The sequence below is a fragment of the Xiphophorus couchianus genome, chromosome 8 (genome assembly GCF_001444195.1).
Source record: "Xiphophorus couchianus chromosome 8, X_couchianus-1.0, whole genome shotgun sequence".
In the NCBI taxonomy this organism is placed as follows: domain Eukaryota; kingdom Metazoa; phylum Chordata; class Actinopteri; order Cyprinodontiformes; family Poeciliidae; genus Xiphophorus; species Xiphophorus couchianus.
In genome coordinates, this window is record NC_040235.1 from 16741458 (window position 1) to 16768300 (window position 26843).

At 36.9% G+C, this 26843-nt stretch overlaps 1 protein-coding gene across 7 annotated transcripts in view; it reads left to right on the forward strand.

The window, feature by feature from the left end:
- znf618 (zinc finger protein 618) overlaps window positions 1-19459 on the forward strand; it is a 44232-nt gene extending 24773 nt beyond the window's left edge. For 3 of the 7 annotated variants that reach the window (XM_028025516.1, XM_028025519.1, XM_028025515.1), the window contains 11 exons: window positions 2798-2887; window positions 3469-3549; window positions 5524-5613; window positions 6106-6210; window positions 6337-6357; window positions 7622-7699; window positions 10754-10801; window positions 11192-11269; window positions 11945-12103; window positions 12772-13871; window positions 14659-19459. In XM_028025516.1, the coding sequence (XP_027881317.1) occupies window positions 2798-2887; window positions 3469-3549; window positions 5524-5613; window positions 6106-6210; window positions 6337-6357; window positions 7622-7699; window positions 10754-10801; window positions 11192-11269; window positions 11945-12103; window positions 12772-13871; window positions 14659-15198 (2390 nt within the window). In that variant the 3' untranslated portion in view covers window positions 15199-19459. The remainder of the gene's footprint in view (window positions 1-2797; window positions 2888-3468; window positions 3550-5523; window positions 5614-6105; window positions 6211-6336; window positions 6358-7621; window positions 7700-10753; window positions 10802-11191; window positions 11270-11944; window positions 12104-12771; window positions 13872-14658) is intronic. The other 4 variants (XM_028025517.1, XM_028025518.1, XM_028025520.1 and 1 more) reach the window with 4 other exon arrangements.
- Window positions 19460-26843: the final 7384 nt, after the last annotated feature.

Here is a 26843-nt window from a genome sequence, read left to right on the forward strand (position 1 = left end):
TTTTAGACACAGGCTACAATTCTCTATTGATCAGTTCTTTAATAATTCCTTTGAAACGTGATATTTAATGCAAACCTTGATCGTTTTCATCAATAATAGCCAATTTCAGGTGCTAGCTGTTAAAATTATAGATCACTACCTGCTTGGCGTTGCTATGGTGGCACAAAATTATTTTCTTTGGAGAAATTTCAGAAGTCAGGTTATTATAAATCAATCAGCTAATTAAATACTAAAAAAAACAGACATAAAATAATGTCCCCATTGTTTTGACAGCCAGAAGACAGTGTAGCACAACCTTAATCCATTTATATCAAGGGGATTTTATCTCTGCATGTCAATTGCTGAAAAGTCTATTTAAAATTATTCCCCCTTACTCATTTTTAAGTAACCCGTTGAATACAATAACCTTGACTTAAAGCCTTCTGACAAGCTGAATAATGGACTTATTCTCAGCCTTTTATTTTAGGGTATGTGCTTCATAAAGACTTTTATGGGCTGGCTGCAATTCAGGATGGATAATATTTTAGGATCTTGTGAAATGTAATAGAAAATATTTTGCATTAATTATACAGGAGGATGGAGGCTTTTTTGCCAGCCAACTGAACATTTTACAAACTGAATAGTTTACATTTGTGGTATTTGAATTACAAAATAGCAGAACAGTTCTTACATTCACATTAGCATTCTTGTCAGCTGTGGCGTTCATTGTTTATTCTGCTATTTACCGAAGGGACTGGAACAAATCATCAGCTACAAACTCCACTTGATCAAATTAGCTGCCGTTTCTTGTGATGATGTATTGATTCTGTGTTTGAGTGGGTGCAGAACAAAGGGAGATACCAATGTATCATGTTTGTACACGAGTGGTCGGGGTTGCTGAATCACAAGAAAGCACAAATCTCTGAGTTTTGGATGGTTGAAATCTAAAAAGGAAAGTAGGCTGCTACATTGCTAAAATGTAGTATGATTAGATTATTTTGGATTTTGCTTTAAAACTGTACTGTTTTTTTGTTTTTTTTGCTACATTTGATTTACAGAAGATCTGATGAAGAGAATGGTTCTTGTTAAAAAAAATTAATCGGTTAAATCGGAAACAGTTAGTCAAAACTCAGATAAAATCTGAAATTTGTCATTAATACTCCCAGTATAGAAATTATGGAAGAAAATGTAGTTTGTTGTCTAATTGTCAAATTGATATAAGCCACATAAATGTTGGTGGACCTGTCTCCAGGGGAAACATAAGTCTGATATTTAATTATCGAGAGAAGCATAAACCTTCCTCTGTTGAAGAGATGAAGTCCATCCATCCATTTTCTAACACCCTTGTCCCTAGTGGGGTCGGGAGGTGCTGGTGATTATCTCCAGCTAACGTTCCGGGCGAGAGGCAGGGTCACCCTGGACAGGTCACTAGTCTGTCGCAGGGCAAGTCAGACAGACAAACAACCATGCACACACACACACACTCACACCTAGGGAGAATATAGAGAGACCAATTAACCTAGCAGTCATGTTTTTTCGCTGTGGGAGGAAGCCGGAGTACCCGGAGAGAACCCACGCATGCACAGGGAGAACATGCAAACTCCATGCAGACCTTCTTGCTGCAAGGCAACAATGCTACCAACTGCGCCACTGTGCAGCCCGAGATGAAGTTAGGATTAGATTTTATCTTGTTGCGTTGTGCTTTTCTATTTGCATCGGTTTCTCTTGGATCGGCAAACACATTGCAGATATTTGAACATTTTCTTTTTCATGTTTTGTTTGCACTTAATACAGCATTTATATATTAAAATATCACCGTTATTGAAATATGGGTTTGCTTGCATCTAAGTATATCTATTTTAAGCTGACTTTTATGACATCGTAAAGTCTTTGAAGCTTATTGATTTTAACTTTAACAAACAACATTCTACATCAGTCAGGTTCTACCTTTCATATAAAGCAGTTTGCAGATCACTCTTGTAGGATAAAGGCACGTCATGGTGCTTTTTTTTCAATGTTTTTTACAAAAATTTGCCAGCCATGTCATTGAGTTTTCATTTTATCATCAGATTCCTCTTTGTGTGATTTAATTTAATCTCTGTGATGCATGCATCTTTCTCCACTGAAGAAAGACTGAAAGCAGAACATAAATCATTTTTTATGGTTCTGTCTAAGACTGATTTGTGTACCCCTGATGAAGAGAGACCAATGCGTCAAGTATAACCCTCGCTTAATCCATCTTTACTGTCCCTGTTACTGGTGTATAACAAACCATCTATTTAAGACGATGCTTAACCTGGTGAGGGACCAAGTAAAGCCTGGTGGCCCGCCAGGCTTATAGTACGCTGGGGTTTTTATGTAGAAACTCCTGTGTATGCATTGCACCTTCTTTGCATGTAACATTCCTGTTTTCTTATATTTAAAATGCAGAAACATATTTGTTGCGGCCAGCTGGTGATTATTGACCCATAATTCATTCTTAATTGTTTTTTGTCTCTTAAATGTAAATATTACAGCAATTGAAATCCTTTGTCTAGCTCAGGGGTGGGCAACTCCAGGCCTCGAGGGCCGGACTCCTGCAACTTTTAGATGCATCTCCACTTCAACACACCTGAGTCAAATAATGAGGTCATTAGCAGGACTCTGGAGAACCTGACTGCACTTGGGAGGTGATTCAGCTGCTGGATTCAAGTGTGTTGGACCAGAGAGACTTGCAAGAGTTGCAGGACACCGGCCCTCGAGGACCAGGATTGCCCACCCCTGGAGCTGAACTTCAGTTGGAAAATATAAACTTTGCTTCTCTTCTGTTCATTTGCAGGTAGCTTCCGTTACTCTTGTGACATCTGTGGCAAGAAGTATAAATACTACAGTTGTTTCCAGGAGCACCGTGACCTGCACGCAGTGGATGGTAACCTCAAGTTTTAGAAATTACATAAAAAATAATTTAAAAAAAAATAATAATAAAAAAGACAGTCATATTCAAAGAATGATTGTTAATGAAATTAATGGTTTCATTAATGAGAATGAAACCAGTAGTTAAGCTCAGTTATGTTTGCAACTCTCTCATTGTGCATTGTGCTATACAGTAGGCCTTAGTTTATATTTTCCTCAAATGTTAGTTTTTAAATCTCTTGTAAACTTTTATCAAGAATGTTACTATTTATTCACAATGCCTGGGTTTTTCAGAGTGTACTGAGGAGTTTAAAAAATTATAGACAAAAGGTACATTGTTGCATCAGTAAAAAAAAAAAAACAACTAATAGAGGCATCACACTATCACTATCACACTATTGTTGCATTCTGTAAATCAGTTATTAGCATTGATAAAATGTTTGTTATTATGCTGCTAAGTAAATAATGGTTCTTAGCTAATGTCGTGAAGCATTAGTTAAGAGCAGATTTAAACATAATCTGCTGTAACAAGTTGTTTTTTCTATTACTTAAGAATACTATCAGCATGTTAAGTGCTTATGTTTCCGTCTCTCTCAGATCCCTATGAACAGGTGGTTCTACCTGTTGATGGCCTTAAAGAGGAGGAGCCTATTGAACCCTATCAGAAAATTGGACCAAGTAAGACTGAAGTACTCTTAGTTTGTTTAAACATAGGCTATTATGGTTCTTAAAATTGCTTTTCTTTTTGTTACGTTTTAAAAAGTTCCATAACAAATCACACACTACAAACCCAAACCTGTTTTCCAATCAGTGTAAACCATCAGAAACTATCCTACCTAAGTTTTTTGATTACCGTTATCTATTGTTTCTAACTTCTTAAGTGAATTATAGATAATTTCTGTGTCAAACGTTCTTTTTAGTTGATTTAATTTGAATTGTCAGGTGCTACATGTCTGCAGTCGGTTTAAGCCAGCATGCTCCCAAGTTAAATTGGATGATTGACTCATTTATTGTGTAAAGAGATGTTGTAAAATCTTTTCTTGTTGACTGGACAAGTAAAATGTGCATAGAGAGTTTAACATACTGTAGAATCAACAATAAGATGAATTTTATTTGTAGTGCTTGCCAGGCTTACCCTGCTAGCCTGTCCTATCTAATCAACAACTGGTGCACTATTAAACTCCTACATACTAGCTGAGGATGAGTATTTCCACAGAAGACTTTTAGAACATGGATTTACTGAAGCATGATGAACAACAAATTCTTGTTTTAGGTTAAATGTAGCTTTCCATTCTCTTTATTAGGTTATTCCCAAATGTGTTATTCCCAAAATAGGCTTTAATAAGAGAACAAAATGATTGTTCAAATATCCAACCAAATCCATACCTGGATCTTGTTGCTGTTTACAAAAAGCACATGGTTGATCCTCAGCAGCGTTACATTTATTCCAGTATTTTTAGGGATGTATATATATATTTGAGCCTGTATGCATGACTTTAATTTTATTAATTCAAAAAGTGAAGCTGTTTTTTAAATAAATTCTTTATACACATAAGGATGTATTTCAAGTGTCTGTTAATTTTGGTGATTATATATAGGTCTCCTAAAAAAAAAAAATTCTGAGAAAAGGGAAATGTTACAGAAGATTAACAAATATATATTTTTAAGAAAAATTTTAACATAAAAAAAACCATGTCCATGCACTGCATAGTACAGTACAGACCCTGTTATTGGTCTTGTTCCAACCCTCTTTTGCATGATTTACTACATTAGTGTGGCATGGCTTGGATGTGATCATCCTGTAGCTCTGCTGCAGTGTTGAGGAAGCCCAGATTGAGTTATAGCGGCCTTCATTTGCTCTACATTGCTGACTCTGTCTCTCATCTTCCTCTTGACAGTACACAAGATTCTTCCCTAAAAAAGGTATTAATAGTTTTGTAAAGTGGGCTGGTGGAAAGTGCTGCAAATCCAACATTTCCAGTTTGGTGACTGGTGATTTGATAAATTACTGTGGACTAACACAAGTAGACTACAGTGCTCCCCAAATCATCACTGATTTAGGGAATTTCAAAGTGGACCTCAGACTATTTAAATTCTGTGCATCTCCATGTTTAGTCTAGACTCCTAGGACCTTGATTTCCAACTGAATTAAAAAAAAAAAATTTTCTCTGATAAAAGCCATCAGATGGAAATTTTGTTTTAGCTTCTTGACTGACACCGGTGTCCTTACAAATGCAAGCATTTGGCAGTGACAGAGTTTAAAACATTTTTATTAGTCTTATATAATATAACATTTTTGGGAGAAATTAAATTCATTGTTTTCATTAGGTTTAAGCCTTAATCATCAACTTTAAACAAATCATTTCCCATATTATATCCCTGTGTGTCATAAATCTATTTAAAATGAGTTTCACTTTTTGAATTGAATTATTGAAATAAATCAAAAATATATTGAAAAGGTAACTTTTCAATGATATCTTCATTAAATTAAATGCACCTGTATGTGGGGACAGACGCTGCTTAACACAAAGTCTGCTCTGCAAACATTATCACCAGTGTTATTTTAGCCTCTTATTTCCTGATGGCAAACGTGATTGTGTCTGTATTTATTGGAGTAATTAACAGGTTAATTGTGTTTATTTTCATCTCCAGAAACTGGTAGCTATGTTTGTGAGTTCTGTGGGAAGCAGTACAAATATTTCAACCCATACCAGGAGCATGTTGCTCTTCATACACCATTGGGTGAGTCTGATTACAGCACCAAGCCAAACAACTTCATGCAACTAAAATTTCATTTACAGCAAATTAGAGGAATGGTGGAAAAATATTTTTACATTGTAGCTTTTGTAGAATATTCCTATATATGTACTGTGATAGTTTTTTTCCTTCAATACAAGTAAAAATAGATGATGTTGACATGTTCAATTACCAAGGAAAAATGAGAAAATGAAACCAAATAAGAACAGTAGGATTAGTTTATTTGAGCCTCCTTGGATTTAATGTTGGCTTGAAGTCTGCCATGTTTTGACTTTAATCATAAAGCATTAATTAATTAAGTTCCAGATAAAAAAAAAAATTCACAAACTACCTTTGTTAAAGGAATCTTCTCACTAAATAGTTACAATGCTTTCTTATATAATATATTACGTGAGCTTGCAGTTGGATTGCTTTACTAAAAGATGCTCTATGGACATGTATCACTAAGTCTTACATTGGTGTGTATATGACTCCCAGATACTTTTGTTGTAGGGTCATTTGATTTGAAGACTTCACGTGTACAAGAATGTGGTACCCTGGACATGAGTAAATTTAGCCACAGCCAAGCTAGTAAGATAAAAAGTAAGTATGGCCTTATTTTGTGACATTTTTGTTTATTGCTATGTGAAGTTGGCTGAATAATACCCTTCTGAACAAAACTTCAATCAAACTCACAATGAATTTTGTCTATTTCCTTCCGAATTACAGGTCTGAGCAAAGCACTGAGCAGTAAGTTTCATTTTATTTTGATGCTACACATAAGAGAGAGCATTCAGATATTATAAAACTAACAGTATATTAACAAAACTTAATTTAATTTAATTTCATTGTGAGCCCATTCAGGCTCATCCTTACCATAACAGGGAAATGGTTTTGCAGGAAGAAAAAAAAAAAACTGTTGCTAATATATTGAGTTGTATGATGGCTGTATGGGTTATGATTTTTTTTTCATTGTACACTTTAGCCTCCATTTCCTTTTCATAATCATTATTAGTGTAAAGATTTGTTATAATGCATAGATTTGTTAGAATTTATGTTTCAGTTTTCTAGTCACAATGAAAGTGCTTTAACTAGAACCTCAAAAACAAACACACATTCATACACTGATTTGGCAATTTTGGATAAGTGTCTTGCCAGGGTGAAGCTTGAATTGAACCAACAACTTTGGGTTTGCAAGACAAAGACTCCTCCCACAATATCAGAAAGACATGTGGAGGGACTGTAATACAGATTTGACTATGATTTTTATTTACTGGTATTTTAGATTTGATTTATGTGTAACACAGTTATACATATTACACCAATAATAAGTACAGAGGATTAAGTTAGCTGTGGATATCGGGGCATCCTTATTTGCATCATATTGTCGTGGGGTTTTAAACCACTTTTGCTGGATTTCACTTTAAATATATGCAGAAAAATCTAAGTTGCTTAGCTCTTGTAAAATGGTCTTGAAAAAATAGACTGCAAATGCTCTTGGCCATTTGTGTAACTAAAATAAGCAAAGGAATTCTAACACAAAAGGTAAAAAATATGCAAAATAAAAAAGTCAACAATCATCATTTTTAGATTAGCAAAAATTTACAAATTCTCAAATGGTAGTGCAATTTTTTAGTCTCATTTCGCCTTTCCACACCATCCCCCACTTCCCCAACCTATCTTTCTGCTAAGAAGCACTCAGCCTATTTAAAGCACGGCACACACTCGCTTCGTAGAAGTGGGTCAAAAAGATGAAACGAATAGGCAGAATTAAAGCCATATTTAAATGTAGTATGACCATTTGGATCCTTATTCTAACCTGTCAGTATGATTGATTTCAATGCTGGAGATTAAAATTAAATGTACACTGCATGCCATTAATTTTGCTTCAACCTAATAGTTGTGGGTGTTCGTAGCTTGAATTTAAAATATTTTGCCCGTTTTGTTTTTTATGCGCAGTTCACTTGTTTTTTATGAGTATGCCACTTATTGTTTCTCCTGTTTTTCCCTGTAGACAGCCCATTTAGACGGAAATTGGAGAGCGCGATTCAGACCAGTTTGGTTGATACAAACAGTTCACAGAACTCAAGTGGTAAGCACTTAGTGTCTTGTTTAGTGCATTTCTAACTGTGCATGGAAATGTATTATTTCTACTCAAAGTGGGAGATGTATTTTTTATGTTTTACTATGCAGATATTTGTTTCTGTCTGCTTTAGATGCTCTCAGTAGATATTGTTTTGCTACTCTTTGCTGGGCTGAAAATTGAAATGGACTCTGTGTATAGAGGTTTGAGTGACCTACCTTGCATCAATTGTTACTATATAAAACTCAATTCTGAGAGCTGAAAATAATATTTTTCATCTCCCCACTCTGATCATGAAACTAGAGATGCTTTTGAAAATCATGTTTTCTCTTTTATAAACAGCTACTTTATATTACCCCAGATTTTCAAACAGAACTGTGTAACCCTCTTCAAGTAAAAAATGGTTGGTGAAAAACAATACATCATAAATTAGAGTGCAAAACATTTAAAGTCGGCACTCATTTCAGAGTAGTACAAGCAGTAAGACAACATCCAGTCTTGAATTTGAGAAATGTTATTTTTAAATGTTTACTCTTTTTAAAATAGATGCCAACCACATGTTTAAAAATAGCTTGCGCCAGGGTGTGTTTTACCACTCTATTGCATCACCACTTATTTTAACTACATTTTCGGTTTAGAATTGAATAGCTAAGGAAAACTGTTCCATTTTAGATGTAATATTAGTAGTAGTATTCCTTAATTTTTGGGATGTATCTCTAAAACAATTTTCACTGAATCCTTTATATTTATTCATTGGGGGAACAAGTCTTGATTGGACTTAGACCAGATTACAGAAAAAGTTCCAGTCACAAGCTGAATTGCACTTATTATGGATACGAAAGTCATTGATTTGGGTATTTTTATATTTGTAGTTTTAGTGCTTAGTTTCCACTGCACAAAAAGTAAAATTTAGATGCACAAGTTTGAATTTATATTGGACTTTCTTCTTTTTCACTCAGAATAAAAATCACAGACTCCAAAAATATATTTACACCACCTCTAATATTTGGCTAAATGTCTTTCTGCCATTTGACTACATGCTTCTTGTAGCGATTAACCAGATTTTAGTGTAACCCTGTTTGAATCTTTGATTACTACTTTTTTGGCAGAGTTGATGCAGTTCATTTAAATCGGTTTGTGTCCTGGCACTGAAGCATAAACCACATATTTTCTTGAGGGTTGAGGTCAGAGCTTTAGGAATGTCTTTCCAGAAGCTCAGTGTTAATCAACTTTATCTATTTGGGAAGATTTTTCTGTTGCAACACCAACAATTTTCAATGGCTTGATCTAAACTGTCACAGATGGACATGCCAAATACCTTAATGAGAAAGTTTTCATACGAGACAAAGACTGAAAACCTTTGTTTGAATTAAAGCTCGACTTCCAAACCCTAACTTTGGGGGGGGGAAGAACTATAACACATTAGAAAGACTTAAAATGTAATAAACTGTCAGAAAATATAAAATTGGATAGAATTTGCACATAACTAATAATTAGCATTGAAAAAATACTTTAAGATGCGTTTGAAAAATTTTTACATTATTAAAAAATTATTTTATTTAAGTAACTCAATTTACTAAGTGGAACACATTATAAAGATTAATTACCTGCAGACTGAGGCTTTATTTTTGTTAATTTTGTATATTTTAACTGGTAGCTGATGCAGACATGCCATTTAGGATTTAGAATGTTACATCAGGTCAATAAAAAATCATTTTAATCCAAAAATATGGGCTTAATGAAAAGTATGTGTACTGCTCTGTTTTCATATTTGACATAAAACCTAATAGGAATCAGTATGTGCTTACAAGCCCAAATATTCAAAATGTTACTGTTTGAGTATACTATGATCAAAGCAGAAGACTACATATGCTATAAAGTTCATTTTGTGTATACGATCTTAATCTGGAATGTCTTAAACTAAAAAACAGTATCCCAATAACATAAAATTGCCTGGCTGCACAAAACTCATAAACAGAAGCCCCCTGGAGTTCCAGCAGACACCCCAAGGCATAATTCACAAAGTAAAAGTGAAAACCAAAATAAATTGTCAAACCAAACCAAGATGCACATGAAGAACTCAGAAGGCATTAATCTTTATTTTGCAAGTTCATGGGAGGAAAAAAACGAGTGGGGGAAAAAAAAACACATCCCAAGGGATTGTTAGGTTTTCTATACTTCCATTTAATTAGGCAGGGATTGACTAATAATAGGCTGTCTTTACCATTGCATTTACTTATTTTTAAATGCAGAAAATAAGGCAGTTTCTACTGCCAAACAATACATAATCCTGGGAGCTTGGATCATAACAATTATGACAGAAAATGACTGTTTTGGGATCTGTAACCAAAATAGAATACTGTAGAAGTCCAGGGATTAGCAAATCCACAACTGAGCTAGTCCATGGTTTCACTGCAATAAATTCCTAGTTACAAAGCAGTGTCATATAATAACCTCTCATCTTTTTGCAAATATATTTGCAGGTAAAAGCTCAAGGAAGTTCATTTTGAGGGAAAGCATTACCAAACTTTGGACGTTTGAAAGAAGGTTTTGTTTTTGTTTGTGTAGTGATCACTAATTAAAATATTAGTTGCCATGTAATCATGTAAAAGCAACCAGACCAAAACACACAGTGATGAAGATCATTAGCTTAGCATTATTATTGCTTGTGTGGACTTGGAAGTTTAAATTTAGTAGCATGATTATAGGCTATTTACTACTGCAGATATAGGGTCTAAGATTAAAGCTGACCATACAGGCTTTAGCTACTTTATATCAAAGCAGCCCTGATGATGCTGCAACTAGCCTTTATGGCTCTAGAGATGAAGGCCTTTTCATGTTTTATTAGACTGCACTTTGGTTTTGCTTTCAAAAAAAAGCATTTACACCCTTTTGTTATTTGATACTCCTGTTTTTGAATAAGTCCACTCTGAATTATTGTTGCAAAAATAGAAGCATAGAATCTGGAGTTCGACAGAATTAATGAAGGAAGGGAAAGAGTGATGAGGAAAGGCCTGCACCACAGCGTCTGTAGCTTTAAATCTTTCCCTTTCCTCTTGTCAGCAGGAACTCCGAGCCCTCTGGTGGCCACCGCCTTCTCTACATCACAAAGTAAGTAACAGTGCCAAAAATTAAATATTGTTCTATTTTTCTGGACTCCAACTTTCCAATTCTTTTCTTTTTTTTGTTTTGTTTTGTTTGTTTAAGTTAAGATGTAAATGCTGTTTTTTCTATTATTTTTTGCTTTCATAGAGTCAATTACTAAAGACTAAAATAGCCCACAATACTAACAGAATAAGGAGGGGCTTCTATATTGGATGTGATTTTATCTTGAATCACAGTAACCTGCAAACACCCTAAAAGGTTATATGATAATAGAAGTGAATTTGATCAATCCATGACAGGTCAAGGAAAATATTAGCCAGGTTTGCAAATGCACAGTATTTTTATTATTCTGATGACAAAGAGTCAACAGTCTTTTGGGCGTTGTGATCTTTTTAGAGCCCTACACTTGTGGTGCTTGTGGCATCCAGTTCCAGTTCTACAACAACCTCCTGGAGCACATGCAGTCGCACGCTGGTGAGTTTACGAATACAGATAAGCCTTGAGCTTAGCACCGAGACAAATGAATAATGTGCACAAGTCCTCATTGGCAACAAGGTTTGAGGTGTAGTTTTTTAAAGTTGTGCTCAATATTAATGCAGAGTTTTAAGAAAGAGATTGTTATAAGGGTTGTTGCAGATCTGGATCTGAAGCTGCTGTGGTCTTTGTCTTGTTGAAAAATATTTTGAGAATCATACACTTAATCAGGTGCTTGTCTTTTGTTTGGCTGTGGGACATTTTCTGGTTTTTACCCTTGCTTATATCCAGACAGTCCATTTCGTTCCAACATATTTCTGCTTTGTGCCAGTAAAGAAACCGTTTTGTGCCCATACACTTAAAATTTATGTTTGTAGTTAAGTGGTTTTAATGAATTTTAGAGACTGGTGTAAACAGTTGAGTTTCATCTTGTAAAGCAGATGACGCTTAGCACTGTGACTGCGATCACTCATTCAAAAGTTTAAAGATGTACACTACTGATTGGAAAGATGATACATTTACTAATGAATGAGGGTTGTCTAGAGCATAATTTTTAGGTTTCTTTTCCTATTTTTTATCCCTACATTTTTGTACCTTTGTTTTACAGTTTCACAACTGGCTTCCCAAGATGTGATCTATTGATAGACATTTTTTCTGCCATCTGTTTATTTTCAGCTGATAATGAGAACCACACCAAAGGGGACTCTCCCAAAACCTCTTCAGCTTCGGGTCCTCAAGAGCAGCTGTGGAGAGGGTCCCAGGCTCAGGCCCATCCCTCAGTGAAAATACAAATCCAGCCTCAAAGTATCTCTCAGAGGAACCATACACTCAGCCGTAAGTACTGCTAGCTCATTAAGTCTAAGGGTGTAGACACATAACATGCAAATGAACCCTCCCTCTTTCATCTTTCTTTTGATATCTACAGCTATACTATTATATTGGTATTATGGATATCCTGATCAAGATTTTTATCAATGCCAACCCTAGTGATTTTAAATTAAGTGCCAGCAGGTTTCTGCAGCATCTCTGCTGCAGAAACTTAGATTGTTAACCCACACTAGCTAAATAAACAATGCATTGACTATCGCCTATAATGCAGTTTTTGTACCACCAAAGAAGTTTGTGATTTTTATTTTATTTTTCAAAACTGGCCGTGGAAAACACGGTTCACCCTGTAACACTATGGGTGCAACTGGCATCAAATCACAGAGAATATGTCAACAACATATGTTTTTGAGAGCTCTTTAGTAAGGAACTCAGTTCCAGCATTCAAGGTTGGATTGGGGCATTCCTATTTGTATAGTATATTGGTAATGTTATATATAAAATTTAGAACCCTTTTCAAAAAAGTTCCTGACGTTTTTATGTTATTTTCAGGAAATTTATATTTTTACAGCATGTCAAATATTGGAATCAATCCATCAAATACCTCAAATAATAATGCTGATTATCTCTGGGTTTTTTTTTTTTTTCCCTGGTAATCCATCTGACTCAACTGGCAGAGAACAATGGGCTACCTGAGAAGGAGAGACAGCAGGTGGCTGAGCGCCTATTACGGGTAATGTGCTCTGATCTGAACATGCTCAATGTGCTAAACAGCAAAGACTTCCTGAAGCTGGCACAGACCCTTGTGGACACAGGGGCTCGTCACGGTGCCTACTCCACCCGCGATGCTCTTGGTAACATGAGTGCCTTGGCACTGCGCCAGCTCCCCCGTATGTACAACCAAGTGAAAGTCAAAGTCACGTGTGCCCTGGGCTCCAATGCTTCACTGGGCATCGCAGTGACCTGCCACTCCCAGACCTCTGGCCCAGATGCCTGCTACGTGCTCACAGCCTATCAGGTGGAGGGATCCCGCCTCAAACGTTACGTTCTCGGTGTAAGGGAGGCGGAGCTGAGGGAGGGGCCCGAGCAGATTCACCACTGGGTGCAGAACGTGCTGTCTGAGTTTGTCATGTCAGACATTCGAACCGTTTATGTCTCCGAGCCTCGACTGTGGGCAGCCGGATTCGCAGGATCGCCACTGGGAAGCGGCGGGCGGGGCAGAATATGTTTGCGGTGTGCAGGGTGTTCGCTCGGCGCCGTCGTTCAGGCAGTTCTCGGGAAACGCAGCCTCCAGGCTCGAGGGCTTCACGAGTTAGCCGAGCTTCTCTCAACCTGCAGAGATATTGCCTCGTCTTCCACGCTGGCCCTTCGTGAGGAACAGTGCTTCAACTCATCCACAAGCACAACTGAGGAAAGTACACAAGGCTCCCCTGCACAATGCCCCACACCTCCATGCTGGGACCGCATGGCAGAGGCCCTCCTGCAGGTCCATGCACACTTTGAACACATCTGTGAGGCTTACGGCCGCAGTAAGTCCACCGCGCCACTTCTTCAAGGACTTAACAAACATCTGCTAAGCACCCTTGCTTGTCTCCTGGCACCTCTTCGCCTGGCAGCTCTGGAGCTGAGCAGCCAGAGGAGACCAACCCTACAGCAAGTACTGCCTGTCTATTTGCGCTTGGAGAAGTTCTTCACATCTAAAGCTGGGGAGGCTGGAACCGGCACCGCTAGCAAACTCTGCCACTATTTTCTTGAAGCCCTCAAGGAAAACTTTAAGGTACCAAATTGATAATACTTCCTTTTTGTTTCCTGAACTGTATTTTCTCCTAAAAAATGTTATTGAAAAATTTAATAAAAGATTACAGCTGTCAGACTCTAAGCTTGATAATAAGGAAAAAATTGATTCATCTCATTGAACTAGTGTTTCTGATATACAGAACCTTGCAAAATTATTTATACTAGTGGTGATGGCATCATGTTGTGGGGATGCTTTTCTTAGGATAAACCTTAAAGATAATAAATTGTTCAATCCAAACAGAGACTGTGGTCAGTAAAATTACCGGTACCCTAAACGTACAAGCAGAGCTTCAATGGAATGGTTTAGATCAATGCATGTTCACATGTTAAAATGATCCTATCAGTCCAGATCTACATGCATTTGGGATTCACTTGCATGACTTAAGAATTGCTTTTCACAGTTGATCGTTGCTAAAACTCACTGAACTTGAGCTATTTTTCAAATAAGGACAAGCACAATTGCAAAAACAAAAAAAAAAATCTATTGAAGATTGAAGCACAAGCTGGTAGAGACTTACCTTAAATAACTGTATAGCAAAAAGTGGTTACATGAAAGAGACTATAAATATATGAAAATAAATGCATTTATATTCTTTTTTTTCTTTTTTGGAAACATTTTAAATGAATATGTACCGTGTCAACTTTGTTAGTCTTTAAAATAACCCAGTAAAACACTCTGAATATTTGTACAGAACGCTGTATAATTGGTAATGAATAATTCTGTTTGGTGTTCATTCAAATAATCAGTGATATTTCTCTGTCTACAGGTTGAAAGAGCCCACCAGGTAGCCATGGTCCTGGACCCACAGCTCAAGCTGCGTTCAGTTCCAGCCTACCAGCACGAGGACATCATTTCCCGTGCCTGCGAAATGGCTGCTGAAACCAGGGATGGAAATCTGAGTGGTGGAGGTGGTTCTAGTGGAGAAGAGAGGGATGGAGACGGGCCCCCCACCCCGAAAATAAGCCGTATAGAAGGGGCTGGAAACAACGGCGGACCCTCAAGAGGTTCCTCTCTGGTTTCTGGGAACGACGAAGGTCCGGGACAAGTTAGACAAGAGATTTTTCAGTACCTGGCCGAACCTCTTGTCCAAGGTACGCCTGACCTCTTTCAGTACTGGAGCTCGACAGTGAGCGAGAAGTTCCCCAGGCTCGCTCGCTTGGCGCTGTGGCTTCTCGCCGTGCCTGCGGTGGGCATACGCAGTGAGTGTGTGACTGTGTGTGAACAAAGTCTGGCAATGAAGAGGAGGCAGCAGGTCACTGCTGAGGAGATGAATAAACTAATTTTCCTTCGTTCTAATATGGGTTAGAAAAACAATTCAACAGTCCCTAATCAACCAAACGATCATCCAACCAATGACTGAAGATGCATATTTATGTACTGTAGGTTTAGACGAACTGTAAACATCAGTGTGTAAGAAAACTAAAGACTCCTCAAGGCAGAATAATACAGAAGAAACACACACTGCAAAGACTGTACACACATATAAAATTAAATGGCTTTTTATATATTTTGTGAGGACTGGGCTGATGTAAAGTACAGAGCAAAGAACAGGAATGGAGTGGTATCTGACAAGACGAGACGGTCCTGTTTGTTGCGCTGCCCTTGGCTTAAGACGCACGTGTGAGCAGGAAGAATTTCATCTGTCACAGTCAGTGATTTAAATTACTCCAGCCTAATGATTAAACCTCTACAAGGCTACGATGCTGTTACTCTCACTGGTTGACAACATTTTCAGGTAATTAGAGCTCTCACTGCTTCGGCCTACTGTTACACACATCTGAAAAAAAACAACCTACTTCTCAAAACCGTTCAGGAGGGAGACAACGGCAAACTACTGTAGCAGTATATTTAGGGTGTATAATGAAAGAATTACGTAGTTAATATTCACTGCCACTGCACCTCTGAAAATTAGGTGCACTAGGTTTAGGATTTTCTTACACAACTAACCTAAAATGAAAATACTTCAGCTTAGTCGATGTTGGACAATAGGCAGAAAACGAAGCTTAAACGTTGCGGATGCTTTGATGGCCAGACAATGTAGCGTTGGAGGATTTGCATGCACTGCATGCATGTTTTTCTCAACTAAGAAGGTAACTAATTTTATGTGATGCTTTCCTTTTTAATTACAAATGGTGAAGAAAATTGCTGAAATTGTTTTCTTTGCTTCTTGATATACAAGTCAAACCATTAGAGTTGCACAGATCTGAAATTAATAGAAGTTGAAGGATTAAAAGAGGAAAGCATCCAATTAAATGTTTTCGTTTTACGTTTTTTAATGAAATTGTTCAGTCATACTTGTTATAGCTGGATTACTCCCAAAATGTATTCCATAACATTATGAAATAATAACTTTTAAAATGTTTTATTGTTTTAAAACAGCACAACCCAGGTAGTATATTTCTTAAAAACCTCCTACAGTTGATTTCACTAGCTTAATGGTTACCAGTGCTGGTAATTCAGGAATGCCACATCATTTTGCACCCGCTATCAATGAGTAGCATCAATGCACTTGTTTTAGATTCACACATTGTACCTTGACTCTCAAAAGAACAGCTTATCATTCATTTGGTGAGCTTGCTTGCACGAGTTTATTCCATAATGGCATTTTTCAGCATGTATATGTATTTATTTTTTGTAGCTCGTTTAGAAGAAAAAACACAGTCCATTGGAAGTGTGCTGGTTTATTTATTGTTGCTTCCCAGTTTTATCATTCTACTATAAACATCGTCTTCCTATTTTGAGCTATAGATTTCCATTTTTAAGGCAATAAGCTTTAATACAGCACACAGGTCCCGTTATCTGACTGTTCTCACAACACAAGTCATTAATCTGCATCAAATCGTTTTAACGTTTGTAAAATCAATAGGATTTTCTCAGGAATGAGCACATCCGAGCAGGCACCGCCACTTTTTCCTCACTGTACCTAAAAAGAAACCAAACTGTGACCTCAGTGCTGAGGTGGATACCGAACCACGACTTTGTTTTTCAACCATTCCACCCAAAATACACCTGGTGCCATTGAAAAGAAACACTGAGGAATTTTATTTTATTTCTTATTTTTTTGGTCTACCAGTGTATCTGCTAAACTTAACATAAGTGTGATCATGAAGTGAGTGTACATTAAATTGCGCTAATACCTCCTTAAATGGCTTGGAAGAATGGAAACTGCTGTTTGTTGCCTTTGGTAATTACTATTCAATCTCTGGTTTTTTCTCTCTGTTTTTGGGCCTTAAGTCTCTTCCTTGACTCGACCTGTAACCCTTCAGTTATCTTGCCTTTATTTTGTACATTAATTGCCTTCTTTTATGTTAAGCATTTGCTTCTTTTCTTTTGGCCATTCATGTAGACTTATCAGGAATTTATAGCTGGAAACAGCATCCTCTAGTGTCCACATGGTGACTTTTTTTATCATGTACAACTGTGTGACTGAAGTGCTTTATTTATATGTTTATTAGGTGAAATCAACTGAGCATGTATGCTCATAAAACAGGTCAGTAATAACTTAAGCATTAAAACAGGTATCCACTGTATAAATAGACATAAAATGACTCTACATGAGAATCAAATTTCAGTATTTAGATTATTTTTATTGGTGTCAAACCGAAAGACGTTTCAAAACTGATACTGTGATTTGAGATTGTATTTTCACAGTTTGAATTTTGCTTAATATTCCTAAATGCTGCAGTGCAGTTATTTATTTTCTCATTTCCCCTCACCAAGTAACCCTTCACTTTGTAAAATAAAAAAAAAAACACTTATATTTCTCCACACCTCAAAATCCCCTTACCATATTATACACTGTACTAAATGAGATGTTTTGCAGCTTTCAGGTGATAACGCATTCTTTTCTGTTGAAGGCTGTATGACAACATTTTCAGTACAATAACAGCCTTCTCAGAAAACACTGATGGACTGTACACGTAAACAAAGTCCTTTTAACACTGTTAGCACTCACTTTTGCACAGACAGCTTCACACTAATGCAGTTCACAGTGATCATTGGAAGGCTAAAGGCAGGGCTGTTTTGTTTAAAGTGAATGTAAGTGTGCAACAAATGAAAATAGATCTGTGGGAATAGTAACACGTTTGTAAAGCCAAAAGAAAAAAGAAAACTGATTAATCTTTTCTAAGAATTTCAGATTAGTACCAGTTTTGATTCAAACTCTTTTTTTCCCCTTTAATCTGATTTGAATTTTATGAAACACTTTAAAAAAAGACAAAGATCCGAGGATTTGCTTTGCAAACTTTTTGTTTAGCTACATATTTTTAATAGACTTTAGATTTTCTTTCTCCCAAGTTCCTAAAGGCCTTGCCAACCCTACTTCCCTATCCCAACTTTATGATTTCTTAGAATATTTTGATTTTATTATATTTTAATAAAAAAAAGAAAAAAAAAGAAAAAAAATGACTGTAAAATCTGTTTGAAATACAGTTTCCAAGTACCAATCCAATGTTTTACCTCAGCACTCAGAAGGCAGTATTGAGATTTTCAGAAACCAGTTTATTGAAATGTGGGTTAGATCAAAGAAATGGTCAAAATATTGTACATGGTTGTTGGTTTCAACAGTTTTCCTGGGCTTACTGATGAAGGGATTTTTCTCAAAGTTTTTTCGTTTTCCAATAGGATATGCTCTGGGACAAAATGCCATTGTTGACAAGAAATTAAATTTTCTTAGAAATAGTATTCTTTTTTTGTTGATTAAATGAAAAATATAACTAAGATATGCATGCTTTTGATAAGAGTAATCATATATAATATTATTAACCAGTGTTTCTCATCAGATAAAAATGAATCCTTCTGGCTCTGACATGATGTTACCTTAAGGTACTCTGACTGAATTTCTGCCTCTCAAGGTGGAAGTAGCTATTCTGTTTTCTGGTTGGTGTTTAGAGGTTGACATCATCCCTTTTCAGAAATGGACTTTGTAAATACAGGAGAACTGCTGTTTTTATGCCACAAGGGGGCGCCTTCATTCAAGAGAAAAAGTGGGGAGCACCAATAACATTATACCTCTTTTTTCTACAGTAGCATTTCAGAAAGTTTTGATATAATAGAAAAGTCAGCTTAGATACTTATACTAGAAATGCTGAATTCAGCTGTAAGGTTTCTTTTGTTTAAGGGGTTTAACTTATTCGGATAATAAAAGTTCAGTTGTGAAGTTGTGGTAAATGAATGCTAACATGGAGATCTGTTCAACTAGTTAATTAATTCAGGTTAAGAACTCGGTGTTGCTTTCATCCTATTTTACAGGCATTTCTTCCTTTTTATACTCAGCTAAAATGCAAAAAAAAAAATATGTTGGATTCTGTTCAGCTAGTCTTTTTATCGCACTTTGGCAGCAGACTTCTGTGTAGATTCAGATCTGAGTTGTCTTATTAGTAAACCTAATTTATACTTTTGTAGCAACAATATTTTTATATAACGGCAAAGAAACGGTTGTCTTTTTGGTTTTGATTTTTTTTTTTTTCTGTGACATATATGACAGCGCTATTCAATGTTTCTTGAATACATTACCCTCTGTAGTATGTTATGTGTGAATAAACTTTAAACTTCTGTGTGACAATATGCTAAGCTTGCTGTAGTTCTTGTATAAAGGTTTTGTGTGTAATCTGTTTGTCTTTTTGATCTCTATTTTCTGTGAAGATGAAGGTCAAGAGCTACGCTTCCTTGAAAGCTTTCACTTGCAGTGCCTTTCAGCTCCGCTTTCTCTTCACCACATCTGACCGGTGCAGCAGTTGCAGCAATTCATCTGTTGATCTCCCACTTTTTCTCCCCTCACTCGTGAACAATCCCCTTGCAGGGTAAAAAGCTAAGGCGGGTCCACTGACCCTTCCTAAAACTGCAAGACTTTCACTTGTGCAGAAACCGCTTGCTGCATTTTTGATGGTTGTGCAGCAGACTCCACTTCTTTTGCCTCTGGACCTTACTCAAGGTCAAAGATATACTGTTAAACAAATGCGCATGTGCTTGCAGCCATTTTCATGTGTGTAGAGAGTAAATCAAATTCAAACATACTTTGTTCCCAAAGGAACATTAAATATTGTTGTAAGTCATTTAATTAAAGAGTTATTGCAGAACCAAAAAACGGAGTTGGAGGCGTGGCCAGCACTTGCATAATCCTGACGTAGCCCTAAAACAGCTGATTCTCAGAAGAGATCAAAAAAGACAGAATGAGCAGAGGAAATCTCATAATCTGAGATTGATTTTTCCCCAAAATTGTAATGATTATGTTTAGTATGCCCCACTGATCTATCCAAACTTATTCAATGAAGCATAATAGGTTTTGTTTAAATTACACAAGCGCACAACAAATAATACAAGCTGGGTTTTATCGAAGGACCTCATGTCACACAGGGCTGAATATAAAGGCATGTCACACTTTTTATACTTTTATTTGTAAAATAAAAAGTTGCAAACCTTGTATATATATATATATATTTTTTTTTTTATTCGCATAGAAAAATACAACTAAACTTGTGGTAGTAGAGTGGCAAGCTGAAAAGATGTACGAGATATAAATACCTTCGCAAGGCACTGTAAAAGTAGTGTAAGAGAACCTCGTGACATTTGAGATTTTACTCCTGTAGAATTCAGTTTGCTTTTTTCCCCCAGTATAATTTCACCTCCGGGGAGAAATGAAGCCTTCCACAGTTTCTGACATAGGTGGGCGTCAGACACATGTCGAGTGAAAACAGGCTTTACACAAAAAAACAGCCACCTTTGAAGCCCGCCCACAAGGCGTGTATACGCAGAAGCTGCTTAGAAGTGCGTGCAAGGGTTCCTCAGGGGGCTACGGATGGGGGCAAAAAAGGGAGGGAGTGGGACAAAAAAAAGTTTGTCTGTGTTCTTCATAGGCTGCTGTTGTGGTCCCTCCCTTCACACCCAGGTCAGTCTGTCCCTAAGGTGCACTGAGGTGCAGCCATGCAGAAACACCTGCACTCACGTCTCCTCTGTTGCTCTAAACATAAGGAAATGAGGGGCTGCTTGCTTAAAGCCTAATTTGCAGCATGTGTCCACATTTGCCCTCCCTCCCCAGCTCTTTGTCTACTGCCACACCAGCCCCCTCACCCACCACATGCACACACACATACAACGTAACCCACTGTTGACAGTGACGTTTTTCTTCAAGCAATTACTGATATGACGTGCTAAGTTTGTTTTTACTCAAGTGCTTAGGAGCCAGTCCTCATTTTCTGTTATTAAGAGAAGAAAAATGGGAGAAAATAACCCACCTAATGGACAATTACTTCCCTTCAGTTCAGGGTTATGGAGAAATTTCAAATCTGCATTCTGTCATCAAAACCTCTACACAACCTTTTACGTATCCAAAGCGCAGAAAATATGTTTTTCAATTAACACCACATTCTGAAATAAATGTTGACTGAGTGCAATAGAACAATAATACGTACCCTGGAGCAACAGAGTGTAAAGGGGGTTCCTTCTAGAAGTCAGTTTGTGAACATTAGGTGGCAGTATAGGCTTTAGATGTTCCAAGAAATAGGACATAAAGGCAATGCAGTGTTAAACTCCAAATAAAAACATCAGATCTGGAAAAAAGTTAGAAATTGTAGGTTTTGTTATTATGACTGTTTTAATGAGAATAATATCAAGAGCAAGATTAGCATAAGTCCAACTAAAAAATCTCATACCATGAGATTACACGCTTTGCTTTACCTGCTAGAATATATGTGACTTAAAATGAGCAGGGAAAGTTTCACAGACTTCCTTTTTGCCCTTGGCTGTTGTACAACTAAAGAAGCAGCATCCAGGTTTCATTTCCCATGCTCAATTTGTCTGCTGTCATGCAGCTTTCCTTCCACCTGTGGAACTCATAAAGTTGGCACTTCCACTCCCGATCAACCAAGGACCATCAGAGCTGTCGCAACGTCTCTGCCCAGTGAGCATCGGAGGGACAGGTATGTACAGAAGGAAGGAACTGTTCCCATCTTCCTCTCTTTTGTCTTGCATGGAGGACCCTGTGGCACTGGGATGGAGGTTTCTCCTGTTCAGTGGGTGCTGACTTTTATCAGTAGTGACACGAATGTACAGAACTGCCAGGGCAAATCCACCTAGTTGCTGTCAGGTGTCGTTACAGCTAACACTCCACAAAGACCCTGACCTCAAAGGTACCCAGTACACCTCTCTGTTCACCTGCCTGCTTCGCTCCCTTCCGCACACCTGCACACTCACGCGTATGTGTGCGCATGCACACCACACACTTGACTCACTATTTTATTTTTATTTTTTTTATCCACAGGAAACCAAAAATGTGGATCCTTGGGGCTTCTCATGGATCTCTCAAATGCACTTCAGCCTTATTTCATAAATGATACAATATGTTGGAGCAGATGACGTTTACAGGATTGGGCAATCAGATTACACAATACTACAATCAGTGCAGGTTTTTTTTATTTATTATTGGAACCTATAATAAATAAATAATATATAATTATTACAAAGTATATTATATACGTATAGTATAGCAACCATGCTGTTAAAATGTGTTATTATTTTGGATATATTAATTTTTTAAAAAATTGACTTTAAGTGTCCTTATTTATGCAGCTAGATGCAAAATTATTTTGAGTTATGGAGTTTGATTGAAAGTTATTTTCCTTCGAACAAGAAGTTTGTTTCCAACAACAAAAAATAAAGCTATGTACAAGAAATGTATGTATCACAAAACAAAGTAGAAATCATGATATACATTTAAAGAAATATGGCTAAAATTAACTAAACCTTTCTGAGTAACAAATGGAAAAGCTTCAATAGCTTTCGCAGTTCTTAATCTGCTTATGATTGCTAAGAAGTTTTTTTGTGTGCATGTTTTCAATGGTAAATTTGATTTTTCAAGTTTTTGAGGTAGAAAGGCCTCTTGGCCTTAACCCTTATCTTTGCCTGGACCATTCCAAATTGTTCATATTAGTTCCAGGCAGAAGAAACATGTTGTCAAGTTAAAAAGTGTATTTCAGGTGTAAATCTACCAGGTGTATACGTGGTAATGAGCCTAACTGTATGTGCTCATACAGTTTTTTTTCTTTGTGCAGAGAATGAAATGAAATAGGCTTTCATTTGCTGTAATATTTTTTGCTGACAAAATAACAGTGAGCTGAATCCTAAAAAATCACAAAGAATAAGCCTTGCCACTTATTATGAGTGACGTATATATTTGAGTGAAGCTACATAAAACTGACACTAAATGTCAGTCTCAACACATGTACTGCTCCTGTCGCAAATTTCTTTCTGCACATCTGTTTTGTAATTCCTTAATTGTGTCTGCAAAGTCTTAAAGCTGTTCAGTCATGTCACCTTTTGCTGCACCTTTTAAAACTTTCCTCCAAATGAGTGTAACATGTGGTCCCTGGGGTTGTGCTGATGGCTACTAAGCTAAAACATCCACTATGTACTGTTGCAACTAAATCAAGTTCTAACTCCGTCCGCTTCCAAATAATCTCTGGTACGGTTCGCTCTGGTGTGAGTACATGCCAGCCACGATCTGAACGAACAATAGAAAATGTTTTTATTTACTTTACAAGCCACTGTTGTTGGTCATTATGGTAATGTTGCTAACGCTACTGCTGCGTGTTCTGATTGAACTGAAGGCGTACGCGATCTGTTATTTTGTGCTTAGTGATGCTGCTGCCAGCATTTTGGGGATGCAGAGTATCTCATGTACTCAAAGGGTTTGATATGCTTGACACAGTGCAGTGTGAAAATGAATTGCATCAGCTGAAAATGTAACAAATGTTGCAATTTTGGTCCCCAACTGAATCAAGTTAGGTGTGAAAACACCCTAAAACTCCAGACATCAGTACTTTCTATAACCACATTTTACTTCAGTTACTGCTATTTACAATGTACTTTGGACTCTTTCATCCAGCTTTGCTCATCTAGACTCTGAATTTTTTTTACCTTTTTGATTTTTTTGCACAATAGCTCAACTGGATATAGGTCCAGATCTTGACTGAGCCATTGGTAGAACTTTACTCTGGCCTAAGCACTGTCCTCGTGCTTAGGATTTAACCTACGCCCTTCCACAAGTACATGTCAAACATTTTCTCCAAGGATTACACTTTATTTAGTACCAAGCAGTTGTCATCAACTCTGATCCAACTTCCTTGTCCCTGACAAATGAACACATTCCCACAGCATAATGCTGCCACCATTATGTTTCCCCACAGACTCCATCTGTGATGGCGTCTGTCTTTGGTTTCATCTGATCCACATGGCTTTTCACAAACAGTACTCTATCTTAAAGACAAAATTCATAGAGTGCTTTGGCTTATGCACTACTTTTAATTAAAATAAAATGCACTGAAGTTCTGTTGATGCACAGATTGTATTGCTTAATATTCATTGCTAAAACGTATTGATCATATTATTTCTTTGAATATATGTGGCAATGTTACTCTTTTTTCATCTCGTATGATTGCATGCCTCTAATGTCTTAATAGGATCTATTCTAATTTAAACAGAGGTATATTTACCATTGAGTAGGTTATCACAGCTCACTCTTCATATTTGGCCTTCAGAAGGCTAATCTCATGCGAACTAAGTGTTGCTGTGGGGTGGAGGAAAGAAAGTACATTTTTAATGATTTAGCATTGAGTGACTTTCTCTTCTATATACCGTCATCTCATTTCCATGATTTGTAACTACTTGGTGGCTGGAATTATACCTTAGGGAGAATAATTCCTTGGCAAAATACACACTGAGCAATTATAATTTCAGAGGATACTGAAAAATGACCCTTTTTATTAAGCCTGTTTGATGATTAAAGCCAATGGATCATTGGAATTTTCTAAGGTCTGCCAGTGCTAAAAGGCTTTTTGTCTCTTGTAATTTTAAAACGTGAAATGGGGGGTTTATAAATGTAATCATATTTATGTATTTGCGTACTTTAATTGTTTTGGTCATTTTATCGAGTAACAAATGTACTACAAGGATTCAATATAAATGTGTCATACAAACATTACCAATAAAAAAATGCTGAAGATAACAAGAGTATGAGTCTGCTAGTGCCACGGGAAACAAATTGTCATGTAGCAAGGCATCCAAATTTCCCACAAAGTGTCTGGAATCTGGAGCAAACACAAAAAAAACCCAAGGGCATTACAGGTGCATCATGATGACGCACGCCAGTCATCAGTGTCCTCGACAATGTCATTCCAAAGTTTGGGGGGGAAGAAGCTGCTGGAATGGGTTCAGCGAGGCGGACTTGTTCTCCCTATCCTAATTCTTTCTGACATTCTTTTTTCCTCTCACTCTATTGTTTTGATGCAAGCTGGTATCCTATTGGTAGAAATGAAAAGGCAAGTTGATTGATCAGACTGGGGGGCATTGATCAATGTGAACCTCTGCCATGACCCTTGACCTACCGATTGACAGCGGCCTCCATAATGAGGCCTCAGTAAAAAGGCCATGGGATAGAGGTTTTGGGGAAGGGCAACTGTGGGGGAAAAAACGAAACCCAAGGGAATGGGTTGTGCAGACACACAGATGCACACACAAACACAGTCCAATCAACTTGGCGCCATTGTTAGATTGCAATGCCCTCGATAACCCCAATTTGCATAATCGGCTTTTACATTGTTCAGCCCAGACACATTAAGGTGCAGTGTTTTGCATTGTTGACTCCGAATCAGCACGTGCCTATTGTTTGCTCATCTCAATGTTGCATTATGTGTTGTTGTCTTATGCTGCAGCATGTTTTTTTTTTTTTTTTTTTTTTTTTTTTTTCTGCTTACTGACTTTAGCGTTATACTAAACACATTGAGCTTGGCTCATTGTGCTTCATTTCCCGGCATCACAGTTGCACTGCAGCACCCCGCCATTGTTTACGCACTCCACAAAGCATGCTGATTGCTTGTGATCTAAGCAAGGCAAATAAGATATGTTCTTCACAAAGTGAGCTGCGTTTTAGAAGTGTTGTTGACCAGGTGCATTCTAGACATTCTTGCAATTTTTTTGTGTTTGGTTATAGTTTTGTAAGGGCTGCAGCTGTACATGAAGATGTTGTTTTTTGGTTTTGACATGGTTTTTCAACCCCGAGCCGAGGCCAGAGGAAAACTTCTGAGGAAATCAAACAAAGCGGGGAGGAACGTTCAATCTCTTTGTGTACATGAAGTTTTCTTTTTGGAAAACAAAGCGCGCACATTTTTTCGACACAAGCTCATGCCAACGTGTAAAACTCCACAAGCTCTATGTAAACAAAAAAGATTTTTAGTGTTCGCATCAGTGTAGTAACATGTAGCCAAGGTCCCAAATTATTAATACACCTAGAAAAATTTGTTTGAAAATAATCCCTTATTTTGACCCATATGCGTGTTGTGATTTAAAATGGTATTTGTTGATATAAAAATATAAACATGTCTCCTCCATAAACAGTAAACATTTATCAGAAACTGTGTATTGTTGTTGCACAAGCAAGACTGAAAGTTATATTAGGTTTTACATTACATGAATAAAGACTACTTTAAGATGATGTATTATTAGTTTTTTACATTCCTTGGAGTACATATTATTCAATCACTTGACAGAATAATTGAGTTTATTTTTTCAGAGGGATTGTGGAAGCTTCTCCCAAAGTTAAGTTTCTGTCATATTCAAACAACTAAAAATATACATAAAGTAGCGAAAAGCTATTTTATAAACTTCTTTACGTCCACCATTTTGGAATTATAGAGATTTATTATTATTTACTTTGAAGGATCTGTTAGTACATGGTCTGTTACCACTGAATAAAGTTCAATGGAGTGTAAAGTAAAATTAAAATTGTTGATAACATATTAATTGAACCTTGTTGCATGTTTATTGCATGTTTATATGGGGTAAATGAATGAATGAAGATGCTTCTTTGTGCAGTAAAAATTATTGTCCTTTTAAAAACAAATAGAAAGATTTATTAAAATTAGATTCAGCATGGACATCTAAAACATTTATGTTTATTTT